This window comes from Chanodichthys erythropterus, chromosome 9 (assembly GCF_024489055.1).
Source record: "Chanodichthys erythropterus isolate Z2021 chromosome 9, ASM2448905v1, whole genome shotgun sequence".
NCBI classification, from domain to species: domain Eukaryota; kingdom Metazoa; phylum Chordata; class Actinopteri; order Cypriniformes; family Xenocyprididae; genus Chanodichthys; species Chanodichthys erythropterus.
In genome coordinates this window covers 7846133-7865678 of record NC_090229.1, presented here as the reverse complement: position 1 = coordinate 7865678, position 19546 = coordinate 7846133, and the positions used below count along the sequence as shown (strand labels likewise).

Below are 19546 nucleotides of genomic sequence, written 5' to 3'. Positions count from 1 at the left end.
AATAGGCCACCTATCAGCCTGATTGCTCTTAATGATGGGTTTTAAAGTGCTTTTTTAAAGGCACAAAAGAAACTTTAAGATCCTCTCCTCGCTTTATAATAACGTGCCCAGATTTCTGAAACGAAAAAAAGGGGATACGTCTAGTTGAGCTGAAATATAGTATTTAAAACTGAATGATTTTAATTCTGAAATAAAAAAGGGGAACAATTCAAGTTTTGTGTATTTTGACCATAATAAATGTAGACTGTCAGAGACAACTACATTACACTACAGTTTTTGTTTTGAAAGACATGAATACTTTTATTTAACAAAGATGCACTAAAGTGATGTAAAGACATTTTTAATATTATAAAAGATTTCAGTTTCAAATAAATGCAGTTTTTAATTTTCTATTTATAAGAATATTAATATTCTATTTATAAGAATATTACGCAGCACAACTGTTTTCAACACTGATAATGAAAAGAAATGTTTCTTGAGCAAATCAGCATATTAGAATGATTTCTAGAGGATCATGTGACACTGAAGACTGGAGTAATGATGCTGAAAATTCAACTACAAATTACATCTTTAAATATATTCAAATAGAAAACAGTTGCTTTAAATTGTAATAAGATTTCATATATTTTTTACTGTAATATTGATCAAACAAATGCAGTCTTCTTTCAAAAACTAAAAAAAAAAATCTTAAAATTTTGAATGGTAATGTACATTTAGACCTTTTTGTACATACATTCATGCATGCAATTTGAGTAAATTACTTTATTAAATTATAAAAAATTATTAACTTTATTTCCATGTCCTGTTGTATGCAATGTAGTATATAAATAAATATTAGTAAACATGCTCCTGGGTCAACAACATCCCTGATATTTCAGGTTAGGACTGCCCATAGGAAAGAAAAATTACAATAAAATCTCTTTGAAATCTATCTTTTCCTTCCTTGACTCAAGTGAGATAAAATAGACAGCAAAATGGAGACTTAAAGACTCTCATGTGTCACCTGTAGATTTACAATGTCTAAAACTGTGCACCAATTTGTCGAAGTCTGCAATCAAAAATGAGAGATCTCACTATGAACATATTATATTATAGTATATTTCTCATAATATTCAGGCAGACAATTTCAATGAACTTCAGACATGGAAGAACAGCATTGATTATCTTAAATTACTTCTGTCATGTGAGTTTCTTATTCCTTTAGCTAAAACTGAAAAAAAAAGCTGAAATTGAAATCACATGTTTTTTAAAATATAATAATGTGCAATATCTAGCACATACTGTAACTCAGCTAACAAAAATACAGTCAAACCAAAATGTATTCAGACACCTTGAACATTTCATTCATTAATACAGTTTATTCACTATACACTGTAAAAAATGACCGTGATTTTAACAGTAAAAGACTGTAAAAATGCTGCGGTGAAAAACTGTCAATTGGTTTACAGAAAGTTTCCGTACTATATACGGTGAATAACTGTAATAGATCTAACGGTACATTTAATGTAATTTTAGAGGTAAAATACTGTTAAATTCACAGTTTTTGAAAGTGAAAAATAACAATAACTCTGTTTCTTCTTAGTTTTTCTCATTTTTTTCTAATCAGTTATCTACATTAGGGTTTTATGTTACATCAAATGTTGTTAAATTAATGTTTATTGCATTTTTAAAATTTACCAGTTACCATGATGGTGTTTAGTGTGTGTGTGTGAATGACACTGTGTGCAACTTCTATATCTTAGTGTTGTCCTTCTCAGCTTGTGGAAAATCTGCTTGTGATGAACTTTGATTCATCATGTGACTCTCATCACCACTGTGTTTGGTGACTGTCAGTGTATTATAAAGGTGCAAAACAGATATTAGTACTTCATTAGGTTGGTAAATTAACATTATATCAGTTAATGAAATACGTTATTTTACCGTAAATGTAACAGATTTGTTTTACATTGCTACTGTATTTTTTACGGTAAAGTTCTGGCAACCACAGCTGCCGGTTTTTTACCGTAAATTTTACTGGGATTTTTTTTACAGTGTAGGTGAAAAAAATGGTAATAAAATATGACAAGATTTCAGAGATAAACTGTGTCAGAAAAAATGTATCTTAATTATGTCAGATAACACTTAAGCAAAACATGGTCAGGTCAAAGTGTCTGAATAATTTTTGGTTCCAAATGTTTATCAATTTTACTGGTAGTCCACTGTATGAACATTTTTTGGGTATAATATGTCACAGTTTACTTTATTTTGCTATCCTCACTTACATAAATGAACTATAGTGTCCTGCACCCACTAGTAAAAAAATATAAAAAATCTAGTGTCTGAATAATTTTTGGTTTGACTGTACATGTTATAAGAACATAACGCTCCCATTGGGTTATGAAAACTTTTTTTTTTTAATGTTTTAAAAATGTTTTTTTTTATTGGTCATACAAATTTTAAGGGAACATTCTGTTTTATCATTCTTCAAACATAATGGGAATGTTACTTTTGAATGTTCTGAAAAAAAAAAAAAAGTTCCATGAATGATGTATAAATAATGGTTTTTGTGCTAACTTTTTGAGAACATTATTAAAGACCAGGGGCCCTATTTTAATGATCTAGGTATATGGTCTGAAGCCCATGGCGCAGATGCATTTAGGGCGTGTCCGAATCCACTTTTGCTAGTTTAATAATGGAAAAAATGGTTGGTGCACCAGGTGCATGGTTCAAAAAGAGTGGTACCTAGTCTCTTAATGAGTCATGGGTGTGTTTTGGGCTTAATGTGCAATAATCCAATCAGAGTGTCATCTTCCATTCCCATTAAAAGCCAGGTGGGCTTGAACCATGGCAGATTGCTATTTACATGGTGGAATATAGACACCCTCAACCTGACTGATCAGTTTAAATACATGTGTGTGTTGCCACGATTGTTCAAATAATTAGATACGTCATTACTGCAAGAAAGGGTAATTCTGATACATCCAATGACTATCCATTATGACATGGAGGCATTTTTATCTTGTACACAATAATAATGTTTTACAATGTAATGCTTTTATTTTTAATATTTGTCATGTTTGTGTGCTGCTACGAGTCCCTGTGTGTGTAACAAGCAGAGTGTTGTTTTTTGTTTAAATAACAAAAAAATAAAAAAATACAGCACCATTGACTTTAGATCAGGTTTTTGTAGGTCAAAGGTACAGTCATTTTCAGTTGCCTCAAAATAGCAACACGCCAACAGTGCACCTGAACACACCTCGTTTTCAGACCAGGTAACATGGGTGAACAGATATCCACGAGTGCATTTGCTATTTAAACAATGTGGTGCTGGACATGAAAATGATAACTGTGTCGGGCTGAAACTAGCAAAAAACACTTGCGCTGTGCTTAGCGTCACATTGCAGCAGATGTATGATAGGGCCCCAGAAAACAGAACAAATGTTTTCTAAACGTTACTGGAAGCACGTTTGTTCATAACTATAAGAACATGCCACACATTAGCTAAAATTCAGAGAATGTTCCCTGTTAGCTGGGAAGTTTTACATTTTGAACACCAAATATGAAACAAGGACTTTTCTAAGAATGGCTACAGGGGACGTATGATCACCATAAATCATAATGTAGCAAAGTCATTCACCATGAAAGTGCGGAGGGTCACCGGATGAAAGCAGCTGGTTAGGGGCGTGATTTAGAGAGCGTCCTTTGCATCTGTTCTCAACAAGAACATTCCGACTAGGAAGTGACTCATCCTGATTGAGGTGCTCATCAGGTAACGTGCAAAACTTTCAGAGAAACTTCTACGGCTGGGAAGAGAACAGTGCAGCAGCCGGGCGGCCGGCGTGTTGCCGGGGAGACAGATGTTGCTGTCAGAATCACTCGGCGGAGTTCCGTTCCACACTCAGCATCGGTGACACATCTGCCAACATGAGCTGGAGGAGGTGCTGAGAAACGTCCTGCTGTCAATCATTCTCCCACTAACGTCCTGTTAATCTCGTCTCCCCCGCGCTGTTGCCAGTGAGTCATGCGCATAATTCTGGGGCTAAGCGTGAACTACAAAAGCTTTTAAAATATTCTTTTGTAAAAGTTCCAATCAGCAGTTTTTAATCGGCGGAGAGGTGTTTATCAGCAGACACGATGTGTATCGACATCGGCAGAGCTTTATTGTCACCTGTAAATCGCAAAAGCATTTTTTCGCCTTTACTGATGTTGAATCTGTTGCTTTTGCACATTAGCGTGGCTAGCACGTTTGCTGGCACAAGCAGAATGAAGCCCAAGCACTCAACATGATGAGGTCTGCAGGCAGCTTATCAGCTTGGGCAGAGTATACAAACACAGGAGAATCTGCTTGGCTGCGAAACTGCTACTGACAAAACCTCAAAATTCATCCACAGGGACATATTGAGAATGGAATACAGTATAGGGGCTTTAGTTACCATAAACAGTGGCTCTGTATCGCTCATGAACCTGTGTTTGGCTAGAAAGCTTCATGTATGTCTCAGTAAGATTAGGACTCGCTAAAGTGCCTCTCAACCGAATTCTGGACAGTGTGATAAACTGGACAGTTTTCTTTACTAATTCAATGAATAATTCTTTAATTCATTAATTTGTCCTTGCATTCCTCACCAAAGCTGCAGATTTTAATAAATGTATAAAGTTAAATGTTAAAGGTGATTTTTTGTTAAATATTTTTTTCTGTGCAAACTTAATAGGCAGGGTCTATTAAAAGGTTCAAAAGTTTGTGGCCATAAGGTTTTTTTTTTTTAATACTTTCACTCACCCTCAAGCCATCCTATGACTATATTCTCTCAAACATAATAGGAGTCATATTAAAAAATATCCTGGCTCTTCCAAGCTTTATAATGGTAGTGAATGGCGGTCAAAAAAGCACATCCATCCATCATAAAAGTAATCCATACGGCTCCAGGCGGTTAATAAAGGCCTTCTGAAGTGATGTGTTCTTGTAAGAAAAATATCCATATTTACAACTTTATAAACTATAATAACCAGCTTCCGGCAAACATCAGTACGCAAGTCGACTTACGGAGGAAGCGTAACCTCTGACGAGACGCAATGACGTATTGGCGAATGCGGAAGCGCAGAGGATTGAGCATAATAATACACCGGTCAGAATTTGGAAGTCTAAAAACAAGATTTTTTAAAGAGAAATTTCAGAGGATTTCGATATAAGAGAAGAGGAGCTTGTTGCCGAGCCCTATTTGTTACGCTTCTGTCGACTTGCGACTTGATACTAAGTCGACTTGCATACGGATGTTTGCGAAGCTGGTTATTGTAGTTTATTAAGTTTAAAATATGGATATTTTTCTTACAAAAACCCATTGCTTTGCTTCAGAAGGCCTTTATTAACCCCCTGGAGCCATGTGGATTACTTTTATGATGGATGGATGGATGCGCTTTTTTGGGCTTTAAAATCTTGAGCGACATTCACTACCATTATAGAGCTTGGAAGAGCCATTTTTTAATATAACTCAGATTGTGTTTGTCTGAAAGAAGACAAATCATGGGATAATTTTTTGGGTGAACTATCCCTTTAAATTAATCAAAAGTTACAGTGAAGACATTTACAAAGTTACAAAATAATAAGAAATGATTCTTGAGCAGCAAATATTCATATTAGAATGATTTCTGAAGGATCATGTGACACTGAAGACTGGAGTAATGATGCTTTGCATCACAGCGATTTAAAAACAGCCCAACACAGTAACCAATTCCATGAGATTTAGGACACATAGTACATGGGTTGCACCCTGCAGGGAGCAAAACAATCAAATAATTATCACTACAGTAAATGGTTTCAAGCTCTGATTTAACACGCTCACCTGTACTGAGATCAGAACGAAGGTTATCATAAGTTGTGAAGTGGGGCTGATAAATTTTGGTGGTGTGACGGACTTCTTGCCCTCCTCGAAGATCCGGTAGATCCGGTTGGTCTTTGTGAGCATGGCAGAGTATGTAATGCTCATACCCAGACCCAGCAGTAGCCTGCGGAAAGCACACACCACCGTTCCCGGCTCGGCGATCATGAGGAAGGTGATGAAGTAGATGAGGAAGATTCCCGTCAGGAGAACGTAGCTGAGCTCGCGGCCCGCAGCCCTCACGATGGGGGTGTCGTTGAAGCGGATGAAGGTGACGATGACGAAAAGGGTGGCCAGAATGCCAAGAATGGCCAGGAATAGAGGGATAACGGCCCAAGGAGAATGCCACTCCAGCTTGATGATGGGAGTTGGCCGGCAGGCCGTGCGGTTGAGGGTCGGCCGCATGTCGAAAGGGCACATCTCGCAGTTGAACTCGTCAGCTTGGAACTGATAGCCGTCACAGAGCTCACAGTGCCAGCAGCATGGGACACCCTTCACCATCTTCTTCCTCTCACCCGATTGGCACGGAAAACTGCAAACAGAGTCCGGAATCTGACGGGATCCACCAGTCCACTGCATCTCTTCTACCTGATGAAATGCAGAGAATTAGGTCAACTAACTGTTAAAAAATAACGAATTAAAGGGTTAGTTTACCCAAAAATGAAAACCATTATGTCGTTCCAAACCCATAAGACTTTCGTTCATCTTCAGAACAGTAATGAAGATCTTTTTGATGAAATCTGAGTGATTTCTGTCCCTCCACTGACAGCTACGCAACTACCACTTTGAGGCTTTCAAAAGTTCATAAAGAGATCGTAAAACTAATCCATATGAATTGATTGACTTTAGACACTGAACAGACTGAATTTAGACTTTTATTCACATATAAACATTCATCAACTCACACATCAGTTGTGGTAAACAGAAGCTCATGCATGTTTGCTTGGCCTGCGAGAACCAATGAGGTTCATTCTCATGTTAAGCAGCAAGTTTGTTCTCGCGTGCCAAGCAGATTCATTTGAGCTTCTGTTTATGTTCGCTGATCAATGTTTATATGTGAATAAAAGCCTAAATTAATTCTGTTCATCATATAAAGTGATCGAGTCTCTTCAGAAAATTTGGACTAAACCAATTAATTCATATGGATTAGTTTTAGGATCTCTTTTTGAAGCGTCAAAGTGGTAGTTGTGTAGCTGTCAATGGAGGGACAGAAATCGCTCAGATTCATTTGTGTTTCAAAGATGAATGAAAGTCTTACAGGTGTGAGACGACATGAGGGTGAGTAATTAATGACAGAATTAAAAAAATGTAAAACAAAAAAATAATAAAACTGTACAGACTTAAATGGATCCTTCAGGTGTCAGTATATAATTAAACTGTATGCTAATGTGCATTTGGAGTCAATTTACATTGAGTCGCAGGTTATTGGTCCACTGGCCGATGACTCTGTATCCTGGACTACTGGTGTTGGTCATCTGGTACTGAAAGATGTCATAGCGTCCAGGAGCATCACCATTTTCATTAAACAGAACGGCAGTGCCAGCGCTACCTGAGAATCACAAAAGAAACATTCATATAATGTTATCACACAACAAGAAACAACATAAAATCAAAATTTTCCAAAAACATTCAAATTCAACTTGATTTATTTTATTGTTTTGCTTTCATCTTTTTTTCCAACAATGTCTAAACACTGTTATGTGACAAGGTGCACAGCAAACCAGCTAAAAAAAAAACAGAACTAAGTTTTTATAAGCTACCGAACCATAAAAGCCAGCCTTTAAGGAGACAAAAGTGGATACAGGCAATAAGACGTGAAGCATCAGCAGGAAGAATGGGTGAATTTTGGGATCCTGACACTCAGTATGCCTCAGTAAGCCTACGTGTGCAGTAAACATTTTTTCACTGTTAAGTCAAATATCCAAATGTTATTTTTATATATTATATTTCCTGTCGCTGATTACGTTCCCCTCCAGTGGGCGTAGTTCTCATAGTAATATAATATGTCGCGCTCTGTCTCAATTGCCTGGATCCACTTTTTAGACCTTAAACGCTCATTTTTTGGGTTGACAGCTTATAAAAACTTCTGGGTTTTCGGTTCTGTTTTTTTTTAGCTGGTTTGCTGTACACCTTGTCACATAGCAGCTTTTAGACATTGTCCTGTTTTTGTTATAAGTCAGAAATGACAAGAAGAAGAATTATCATCTTTATGTGGGTTGTGCATCGGCACGGCTCCTCAGCGCGGATGAATCTAATGTTTTAAGGAGAATTGCTTAGCTCATATAACATCAAACCGTACAAATTATTATTATTGTTACAATTTGTTCTCAAATTGTTAATGTTAACAACATCAGCATTGCATGACTGTGTATTTAGTGTGTATTAGCGTTACCTGTAGATTTCAATTTCTGTACAGTCTAATCTCTAATGTTAATTTGTCATACCATAGAATCCGCTATGAAATTGATAAGTTTAATTATTCCAGCTGCTGTGAGAAAAGACTATAAATGATCCGTCACCTGCAGCATCCTCACATGATATAGCCTACTAGCTGGGACTCCTTTATGTAAACAGACGTGATGTAATGATGCAAACGGTGACATGCTCGAATTTCCAGCGGAAACTCACCAGTACCATCTGAATTATAAAACATTATTACAAGCTTACCGTTGTGAATCGGGCTAAGGTAAGGAGATAGTTTCAAACACTGGCTGATTATGTACTTGCTCAAAAATTGATTTTGGATAATTTTTAACCAAGAAAAGTTATGGACAGCAGCTTTAAATATAGGAAGTTAGGGAAGGACATATCAATGTGCTCATTATTTGACCTTTTTTTGTAACATTTTATTGTGCAATCTGATATTCCTGAAAGAGAAAGATTGCAAATTTTAAATGCATATTGTAATTTTTTTTGTCAGCCTTGAAGAAGATGATCTCAAAGCTAATAGACATCGACTAAACACCACAAAACAATTCTGATTTCATTGGGTCTTTAAAGAAATACATTACAGAGGTGATAGTAAATTATAGCTGAGAAGATGAGCATGATCACAGCTAGATATTTCATAATGAGATATCAGGTTCCAGCTATAGCTCCTCTTTCTGTCACTCCTTCTCCACTGAGACTCTAAACATCTTCACTTCGCTCTACAACCATCTGTCATGTAGATGCTCTATTCATGCATGCTTTATCCTGCTGCATATTACATGCTGCAATATCTGTTTTTAGTCCATGATTATATTTAAAAGGTAAACTCGGAATGCACTATGGACAAACATTCAGCTGCTTTCATGTGATTGTGAGTGCTTTGAGTCTATCTTTGTCAACCTGAATATGTGTTTTTTAGTTCAGTCATTAGATCCCTTCCTCCAGCTCAGCAAGAACACATCATTCAACCACTGATAACCTGTTTCTGTTAGCCCTGGATGCATGAGGATTTGTCTTTTCCTTGTTTGTTCTTTCCTGTATAGGAGGAAGACAGCTTAATTTGAAATTCTGGTGTTAAAGGACCGATTTTTTTCCCCTCACAATAATGCATATTGCTTGTTCAGCCAGTTCCCTCCAGGCAAGCTCTCAACCAAATGTTTGCAAGATGACAGTCACTCTTGAGGAAGTGGTTTAATGGGAATTCATTTATGGACAGCTTCCTTCACAACACCAGAGCAAAGTTAGATTTGCTTGGCAGAATTTCTTCTGTTTTCAAACTACAAACCCGATTCCAAAAAAGTTGGGACACTGTACAAATTGTGAATAAAAACAGAATGCAATGATGTGGAAGTTTCAAATTTCAATATTTTATTCAGAATACAACATAGATGACATATCAAATGTTTAAACTAAGAAAATGTATCATTTTAAGGGAAAAATAAGTTGATTTCAAATTTCATGGAATCAACACATCTCAAAAAAGTTGGGACAAGGCCATGTTTACTCTTCTTTTTATAACAGTCTGCAAACATCTGGGGACTGAGGAGACAAGTTGCTCAAGTTTAGGAATAGGAATGTTGTCTCATTCTTGTCTAATACAGGCTTCTAGTTGCTCAACTGTCTTAGGTCTTTTTTGTCGTATCTTCCTCTTTGTGATGCACCAAATGTTTTCTATGGGTGAAAGATCTGGACTGCAGGCTGGCCATTTCAGTACCTGGATCCTTCTTCTACTCAGCCATGATGTTGTAATTGATGCAGTATGTGGTCTGGCATTGTCATGTTGGAAAATGCAAGGTCTTCCCTGAAAGAGACGACGTCTGGATGGGAGCATATGTTGTTCTAGAACTTGAATATACCTTTCAGCATTGATGGTGCCTTTCCAGATGTGTAAGCTGCCCATGCCACACGCACTCATGCAACCCCATACCATCAGAGATGCAGGCTTCTGAACTGAGCGCTGATAACAACTTGTCCTTGTCCTCTTTAGTCCGGATGACATGGCGTCCCAGTTTTCCAAAAAGAGCTTCAAATTTTGATTCGTCTGACCACAGAACAGTTTTCCACTTTGCCACAGTCCATTTTAAATGAGCCTTGGCCGAGAGAAAACACCTGCGCTTCTGGATCATGTTTAGATATGGCTTCTTTTTTGATTCTCTGAATCTTTGGATGATATTATGCACTGTAGATGATGATAACTTCAAACTCTTTGCAATTTTTCTCTAAGAAACTCCTTTCTGATATTGCTCCACTATTTTTTGCCGCAGCATTGGGGGAATTGGTGATCCTCTGCCCATCTTGACTTCTGAGAGACACTGCCACTCTGAGAGCCTCTTTTTATACTCAATCATGTTGCCAATTGACCTAATAAGTTGCAAACTGGTCCTCCAGCTGTTTCTTATATGTACATTTAACTTTTATTGCTACCTGTCCCAAGTTTTTTGGAATGTGTAGCTCTCATGAAATCCAAAATGAGCCAATATTTGGCATGACATTTCAAAATGTCTCACTTTCAACATTTGATACGTTATCTATATTCTATTGTGAATAAAATATAAGTTTATGAGATTTGTAAATTATTGCATTCCTTTTTTATTCACAATTTGTACAGTGTCCCAACTTTTTTGGAATCGGGTTTGTATACTGAACTAAGAGGCCACACCAGTACTGTGAAGCACTAAGCACATTCTGTATTTAATCGGAACAAGAAAAGTCATTCGCAAGACATTTAACATCAGTATTGTGACATATTTCAAAATTAAATAAAATATTCTGCATATAATAATGTAGGGTGGGGCTTGATTTTATCTTTCAGGATTTGATTGGATTGTGAAATACCTATTATATTACTGGTTAATATTTTTTTTTTTTTTGCCCAACTGCATGGCCTTGGTTACATCAATAGAAAATAAATGTCATTTTAGGGGTGGAAAAATCAATTTAGAAAAATAATTTCTTTAGGATAACATGCACTCATGAATTGTAGACAATATATTTCTTAATTAAATACATAAAAGAGTTAATATTTTAATGTTGTCTGTAACGATATAGACTACCGTTCAAAAGTCTGGGGTCAGTAAGTTTTTTTCTTTGTTTTTTTGAAAGAAAGAAATACTTTTAATTAGCATTAAATGACAGTAAATTCAACATAATGCAACTATGTTACAAAATATTTCTATTTCAAATAAATGTTGTTTTTTTGGACTCTAAAAATACTGAATAATATGCAACAGGTTCCACAAAAAAAATTAAGCAACTTTTTTTAGCATTAATAATAAAAAAATGTTTCTTGAGCAGCAAATCAGCATATTTTATTCATGTGACACTAAAGACTGGAGTAATGATGCTGAAAATTCAGCTCTGACATCACAGGAATAAATTAATTTTAAAATATATTAAACTAGAAAACAGTTATTTTTAATTGTAATATTTCGCAATACTACTGTTTTTACTGTATTTTATTTCAAATATCTGAATGTTTGCGACCACAAATTTTCAGTGATTTTTAGCAAATAGCAATTTAAACTTATACATCACAATAAATTTTTTGAGCATGAAAGTGCTCTTACTCTACACTGTAATTATGTAGAAAAGAGCCAAGATTCTTTAAAATTTAAACATTTACATTTATTCATTTAGAAGATATTATCCATTTAGCAGATATTTATCCAAAATGAATCAGAATGAGGCACACAACAACGAAATTCTCCACAATAATTAAAGTTATACAGGTTTAGAACAGCATGGCAATGAGTACATGATAACAGAATTTTAATTTGTGGGTAAAAACATTCAAATATCCAAAGGCAGACCAATGTCAATATGCACAACACTTGTGCTCAATCCAGATGAGCCTGTGAGGAAAAACTAAAGCTTTTTATGGGGTTTAGTTTGGACCTTTGAACATCTTTTGGCATTCAGCCTAATGGCATTTCTGATGCCAGTCAAGTCTCGTCTTCAGTAATTCTGATGTAGTGTGTCAACTCACCATTGAAGTTGACGGCGCGGATGTAGCTAAGCAGCAAACGTCCCTCCACTGGGTCCATTTTATCACAAACACCTGTGGCTCCCGGACACAGATCCTGGTGCATGTTGTGCAAAGCATGAGCCATGGCATATACCGCATCGATTACAAACTGGACTTTGCCCTCTTGTTCGTAATGAGAATCGCGGCTGATCCGTTCTTCTCCTGAAAGACAGAGAGAGAGGCAAATTCAAATGAACACAATGAGACAGCAACATGATGAATGAAAAGAGTTAGAGTAGGTGAACAATAAGTAAGACAGAAGACATTAAAGACATTTTAAGGTCACCTTTCATTGCTCCAAACATCAGTTTGCAACTTACAAACGGCTATCAGGAGCTCTCACCTGTGCATTTCTTCTTTTCTGGGTCGATCTTGATACCTGGACGTGTCAGTTTGCACCTAAAGTCGTCCTCCCAAAATTCAGCAAACCAGATATTCCTGCGATTGTTCTCCAGGGATCGAGTGACGAAGTACTGGTCAAACCCTGATTGAAAAGGAGTAGAATTAAGTAGAGTAGAATTAAGTACATTTGTAAGATACACTACCTTTCAAAAGTCAGGGGTTGATTTTTTTAATGTTTTTGAAAGAAGTCTCTCTTATTAAAGGATTAGTTCACTTTAGAATTAAAATGTCCTCATAATTTACTCACCCCCATGTCATCCAAGATGTTTGTCTTTCTTTCTTCAGTCAAAAAAAAAAAATTAAGGTTTTTAAGGTTAACATTCCAGGATATTTCTCCATATAGTGGATGGGTTAGAGGTCCAAATTGCAGTTTCAGTGCAGCTTCAAAGGGCTCTACATGATCCCAGACGAGGAATAAGTGTCCTATCTAGCGAAACAATCTGTAATTTTCTAAAAAAATAAAAATGTATATATTTTTAACAACAAATGCTCATCTTGCACTAGCTCTGTGATGTGCCACGCATTACGTAATCATGTTGGAAAGGTGAAGTCCACTATATGGAGAAAAATCCTGGAATGTTTTCCTCAAAAACCCGAATTTCTGTTTGACTGAAGAAAGAAAGACATCTTAGATGACATAGGGGGGAGTAAATTATCAGGGAATTTGAATTCTGAAGTGAACTAATCCTTTAAAAGCATTTATTTATAATGGAAATCTTTTGTAAAATATCTGTACTGTCACCTTTGATCTGCATTCTTGCTGAATAAATCTTACTGATCCCATACTTTTGAACGGTAGCATATATGGCAGAAAAAGAAGTTGCAACCAACTTTACTACCATATTGTGACACATAATTCTGGTGAAATAGTTATCAAACAATAAAGAAATGTAGGACGGGACTTGATTTTATCCTTCAATTGTTGAATGGATTGTGAAAAGTGAGCGTTGCATATTGGATTAAAGGCAGTTCGGCCTTAAATACATCACAGAAATCAAGTGAGCATATCACAGGAAGAGCAATGTTCTTATATATATAAAAAAAATTGCACGAATGAATTGTTCAGAATAAAATCAGTAACATTCAATTATTTTGGCAACTTAAAAGATGCATATTATATTTCAAACCTTCAATAGATGCTCTCTTGGGCAGAATGGTGACGGCACCCTCAGCCACTTCCTCCTGATCCAGGATTGGAGAGCTCTTGGCACCCCAGCTGTCTGATCCCACAAACTTAAAATGACCAGTCAAATTGGACTTCTTCGCGGCTTCCAGGACCTGCCTGGACAAGCAACAGCACAACTACACTGTTCATACTGAAAATTATTTACAAAATATAGTGCAAATGTGGGAACCATCAACATGAAACATGTTAACAACCCACTGCACTTCTGTTATGTACACAAGTGTTCTTTTGTGTTTCGGTGTGTTGTCAAATTAGACTTTTAAAACCTGTCTATGTCTAACATTACTCAGAATTGCCTTTGTATAGCGCTTTTCACAATACATATGGTTTCAAAGCAGCTTTACAGAAAATGCTTGTATTAATGTTACAATTAGGAAGTATTCTGTTATCAGCCTCAGATGAGTGTGTCAAAGCAATGTTCATATGTCAGTAATACACAGCTTTTAAAAATAACATGTTATGTGGTTAGTTAACATCAAGTATTCAGTTAAGCAGACACAACGCACATGTTGGGCAGCAACTTGTGATTGTAATGATTACAACATAAGGATAATATTTTGCATTTTATGTTGATCCAAAGTTTGCATCATTTGGAGTCTTTGCAAGTGTTGGCGTCATCTGAAATCTTTACAAAGGCCAGAACCAAACTGGAACTGATGCAATAAAATTAATAATTGTCAAAGAGATGACTGCAACTCTTAAACATCTCCACTGCCAATGACCAATTCTTAAATTATTACATTTTCACACAAAATGTAATTTGTCCATAAATGTGGAATAAATTTAGGGAGCTTATGTATTGTATTGTTTAAATTTCAAAGCAAACTTACATGCATACATACACAAATGTTAAAGGGCAGCAAAAGATGAACATGACGGCACCTGCTAGTGGATGAGTTGAATCAACTCCGCATCAACTACATACATTTATCCACTAACCATTCAGAAACATCCAGTTTCATTGTAAAAGTTGTAACTTCTTCCTGAGTCTCTTCATCAGTATCTGACTCCGGTTTGAACAATGTAAGGCTGAACACCGTTACTGACAATCCTCATTTTGGCTGCGTGAGATTCTCCAGCTCTGTTGTTGTTGAGCTGTTAAAGCTCCGCCCTCTTCTGGAAAGGGGGCGGGAGCAGCAGCTCATTTGCAAATTAAAGGACACACACAAACGGTGTGTTTTTGCTCACACCCAAGTAGGGGCAAATTTAACAAGCTTTAATAAATGATCTGTGGGGTATTTTGAGCTGAAACTTCACAGACACATTCTGGGGACACCAGAGACTTATATTACATCTTGTAAAAGGAGCATTATAGGTCCCCTTTAATAGAACGTATAAATGTATAAAAGTCTCTAAATGAAAAGACCATGAAATTCAAATATCTCAAATTGTTAGTTAGAGTGGCATTTAACCATTTAAGTTATTATGAATTAAGCTATTCGGTTATGCATTTGAAAACGTGGTTGACAATTCACGCAGAGTGAGCGACAGCTCGTGTTCACGGGAGTGCTTTAATGAGGGGGAAACTTCATCTACATTGATGTTCTGTACCTCATAATCCTGTCAAAAAGCATCAATAATGAGCCATATGGATTAGAGACTGAGATACCCAAACACACAGTGGCAAACTGTCACTTGTGAGTGCTGACAATGATAGCAAAGTATTTATTTCACTGGGTAAGTTTGTTTGGTACTTCTGAATTTGCACGGTCAAACATGGGAAAAAGCTAAAAGGAGGAATGCAATGTCTTGAATACTGCATATTATCATATATGAAAAGGTTGTCTAAGCTCAGAGATAAAACGATACAGACAGCTTATTTTGGATTTGACACTATTGCACCTTCTAAGATGATATTTGCCAGGCAGCTTTAGCACTTCATGGTTGAAGGTTGACACTCCTGAGATGCCCAAAGAGCAACATAAAATCACAGCAGATACACATCACAAAAATATTTTGAAGAATGTTGGTAACTTAACTGTTCTGGTTCCCATTGACTTCCATTGTATTTTTTTGTCCATACAATGGAAGTCAATGGGAACTGAAACATTCATCAAAATATCTTCTTTTACGTTCCAGAGAAAAAAGAAAGTCATACAGGTTTGGAATGACATGAGGGTGAATAAATGATGACAGTGTAATTTTTTGGGTAAACTATACCTTTAAGTTAATATTATTGTTCTTTGTAAATTAAAATGTTCTTGATGTTTCATTATCGGTTCTTCAGATCAGAGTATTGGTGTCTGGGTTCTTTAAATAACCAATAAATAGATTACTTTCTAAAGAATTAAAGAAAAAAAACAAGTATAAGGCCCCATTTACACTAGTGCGTTTTTGTTTTAAAACGGCGTTTAACAGACCTCGTCCACACTGCCGTTTCCACAGCATTTCAGAAATGGTCTCCATCTACACTACACGGCCGAAAACGCATGTCACATGACTGTTCATGCACATTGGGTATGCGCGTACAAGTGTAAACAGTTGCCCCTTGCGCATATAGGCAGCTGCGGTGCTAAAAAAACTGCAGAGTTTAACTGCACAATGGCTGCTAAAAATGACAACAAAGCCAGCAAAGATTGCAGTACAGTCACCACGTTATTGTTTACACGGTCGTCAAGGATACGCAGAGAAAACGTGGGGTCTGCAGTGTTTTCGAAAATCTTAGTTTTTGAGGTTCGAAAGAGCCAGCATAGTGTAAATGACAGGCATAACTGTAGCAAAACTTAAGCATTTTAAAATGAAAATGCACTAGTGTAAACGGGGCCTAAGAGGTTAAAAGAATAATAAGAAAAGAATAAACATTCTGTGAGGAAATTAAAAAGGTTCTATTATGACATCATTCTATAGAACCTTTTTCTGGTTTTAATTAGATTCTTTATTTTTAAGAACTTCAACATATTTGAATAGACTTTATGCGCCACAGAAACAAGCGGGCAGCAATCTTTAGAATTTTGTGTTCAACGCTGTTGAAGAGTAATTAGCTGGTCAAGTGGATTTTCTTATTGTAGAGTTAACGAAAGTTATCATGAGCATTGTAATGTTTGAAGCGGATGTCAAAACAAATGTCTATAGACCGGGAAATTTTTTAAATGAGTGTTTCATTCATAAATCCATAAGATCTTTCCTTCATGCTGTGGAAATACAAATAACTGAAAAGGGGCGGAGCTACATAAGGTCTATTTGAATGCAATTTTGATTTCACATTAGTGTGCATTTACATGCATTTCAGAAATGTCTAAAGATGCAGTTCGTAACACAATGCAAGTATATTTTGCATTCGCAGTGTTAAAATGCATCCAAAGCTGTCTTCTTCTACTGCACTGTTTTCTTTCAGGTCAATTGCTGCCATTACATTTTATGTTTATTTCTACAGCACATTAAAAAAAACGGCCACAGGCCGACTAAAGTGCTGTACAACAATAAAAATTAAGAATACACATAAATTAAGCAAGAAACGAAAGAGAAAAGATGAGTTTTAAGGCAAGATTTGAACTCAGATAAAGTGGAAGCCATTCTAATAAAATTAGGAGATTGTTCCAAAGAGTGGGGCCAGCCATTTCACAAGCTCTATTAGCCCTTGTCTTTAGATCTCAACCCTTTGAAGAGAATCACGCTGAGCAAGCATGTTTAGTTAAACTGTTGACATGTTTATAGCTAGCTATCTGAATCAAAACACATTTAATGGCCCAGACATTTGAAGGGAACTCTATCACCTCCTATTGAGATTTGTTAATGTACAGTACCATGTATCAGGATCATGCACTAGTAATGTGTTGACTATTCATGCATGTTTCTGGCCTAAGTCTGTGGCCATTGTTCGCTTCTCTGATTCGTTGGTCAGCAGCCAACTCCATTTACATGCATACAGGAGCATGTGTGATGCATTGCATATCAAAAGCAAAGTAACCCATATTGTCTTATCAGTACATCAAAGGACATTTCCTCTCATTGCACATACTCTGCATTTAGTATTTGGTTTATTTTACAAATCTCCCCTAAATGTCACAAATACTAAAAGTTAGTTCAATCATATCAAATAATCCACATGTGCCCTTGTTACCAGTCAACCATTATCAAATCTGTGACAACATTAGTCTGCTGCACCTCGACAGATGGAACGAACAGTTTGTTCCAGACAGAATCATTAAAAAAAACTACGGAAAAAGCCACTGTTACACTCCTCTTATGCATCTATTAAAAACAAAATATCCAGAAATTCTAAATAAATATGCGACAATGCTTGTAAACACTCATAAACACGGCAAATATCAGGGTTAAATACAACATGAAATCAGAATTGACCCTCTTTACTTTCTTAACACTCCTTCCTGGTCATCAGTGCACATTATTGTAGAAAAAATTAATAAAATAAAATAATATATATACTGTATATATATATATATATATATATATATATATATATATATATATATATATATATATATATATATATAAAAATCAAAAATCTGCTTCTCAAATGACTTTTTATTTTCCAGCTGACATCATCAAGTTCTCTTATCTCTTCACGCCTTCCTACCAACATCCTGTCAAACAGTGAAAACGTTTAATAAAGTACTGCAATGGGTTGTTAACGTTGCTTCACTTTGACGTTTCTCTGTTGTAAAAAAATTAAATAAGTTTAAGTTTAAAAGCAGAAACTTAAAGCACTTACTTTACATGAAATTTTCAGTAAGTTCAAGTTGTTGAAATCTTCCTTTTGAGATTGATGCATGTTTGTTTGCAAAATGCTTTGGCTAATTTAAGATACAAATAAAAGTGTAGTACTCTTAGCTATAGAGACTCTTAGTACTCTCAGCTTAATTTAATGTTTACATCCATACCACAGATCTTCTCTCAAAACCAATAAAGAAAATGCAGAAATAAAATCAGCAGATTCCCTTTTGTCTATCACAGTGTCACACTATTTAAACAAGTTTAAATGGTTGATTTAAATACTTTTAAATACTTTTTTGATAGTTGCTGTTTTTAAACATTTATTCACAGTGCCCGCTAACATCCATTCTAACGGCATTAGATATTTTCCTTTTAAAAAACATAAAAATTATTTTTTTAATGAATTAAATCAAATTTAATTCATACGTTTTTTGTTACAGGTAGGTAGTTGAGATTTTAATGGCATGTCATGTCATGGCAAGAGTTAAAGTGTTACTTCACCCAAAAATGTTGGTTCACCCAAAAAATTCTGTCATTAAGTACTCACCCTCATGTCGTTTCACACCTGTAAGACCTTCGTTCATCTTCAGAACACAAATGAAGATATATGTGATGAAATCCGAGAGGCATATGATTCATCCATAGACAGCAAATTAACCGACACTTTCAAGGTCCAGAAAGGCACTAAAGACAATGTTAAAACAGTCGACATGACTGCAGTGGTTCAACCTTAATTTTATGAAGCGACGAGAATACTTTTTGTACAAAACAAAAATAATGACTTTATTCAACAATCTCTTCTCTTCTGTGTCACTCTCATACATTGTTTAAGTCCAGCGCTTCCAGGTTCTACGTTAGAACGCCGACTCATTATTGTCCGGCTCCTGCGTCAGCATCACATGCATGCGTCGTGCTGCTCACATGATCAGCTTTGGCCAATACTGAGCCGGCATTCGGATGTAAACACGGAAGCTTTCA

At 36.0% G+C, this 19546-nt stretch overlaps 1 protein-coding gene across 1 annotated transcript in view; it reads right to left on the bottom strand.

Moving 5' to 3' along the window:
• Nucleotides 1-19546, bottom strand: part of grm6a (glutamate receptor, metabotropic 6a) — a 61956-nt gene that overhangs the window by 16165 nt on the left and 26245 nt on the right. The window contains exons 4-8 of the mRNA XM_067393512.1: nucleotides 13836-13990; nucleotides 12650-12790; nucleotides 12268-12468; nucleotides 7262-7401; nucleotides 5817-6440 (exon numbers count right to left, since the gene is read on the bottom strand). Coding sequence (XP_067249613.1) covers nucleotides 5817-6440; nucleotides 7262-7401; nucleotides 12268-12468; nucleotides 12650-12790; nucleotides 13836-13990 — 1261 coding nt within the window. The remainder of the gene's footprint in view (nucleotides 1-5816; nucleotides 6441-7261; nucleotides 7402-12267; nucleotides 12469-12649; nucleotides 12791-13835; nucleotides 13991-19546) is intronic.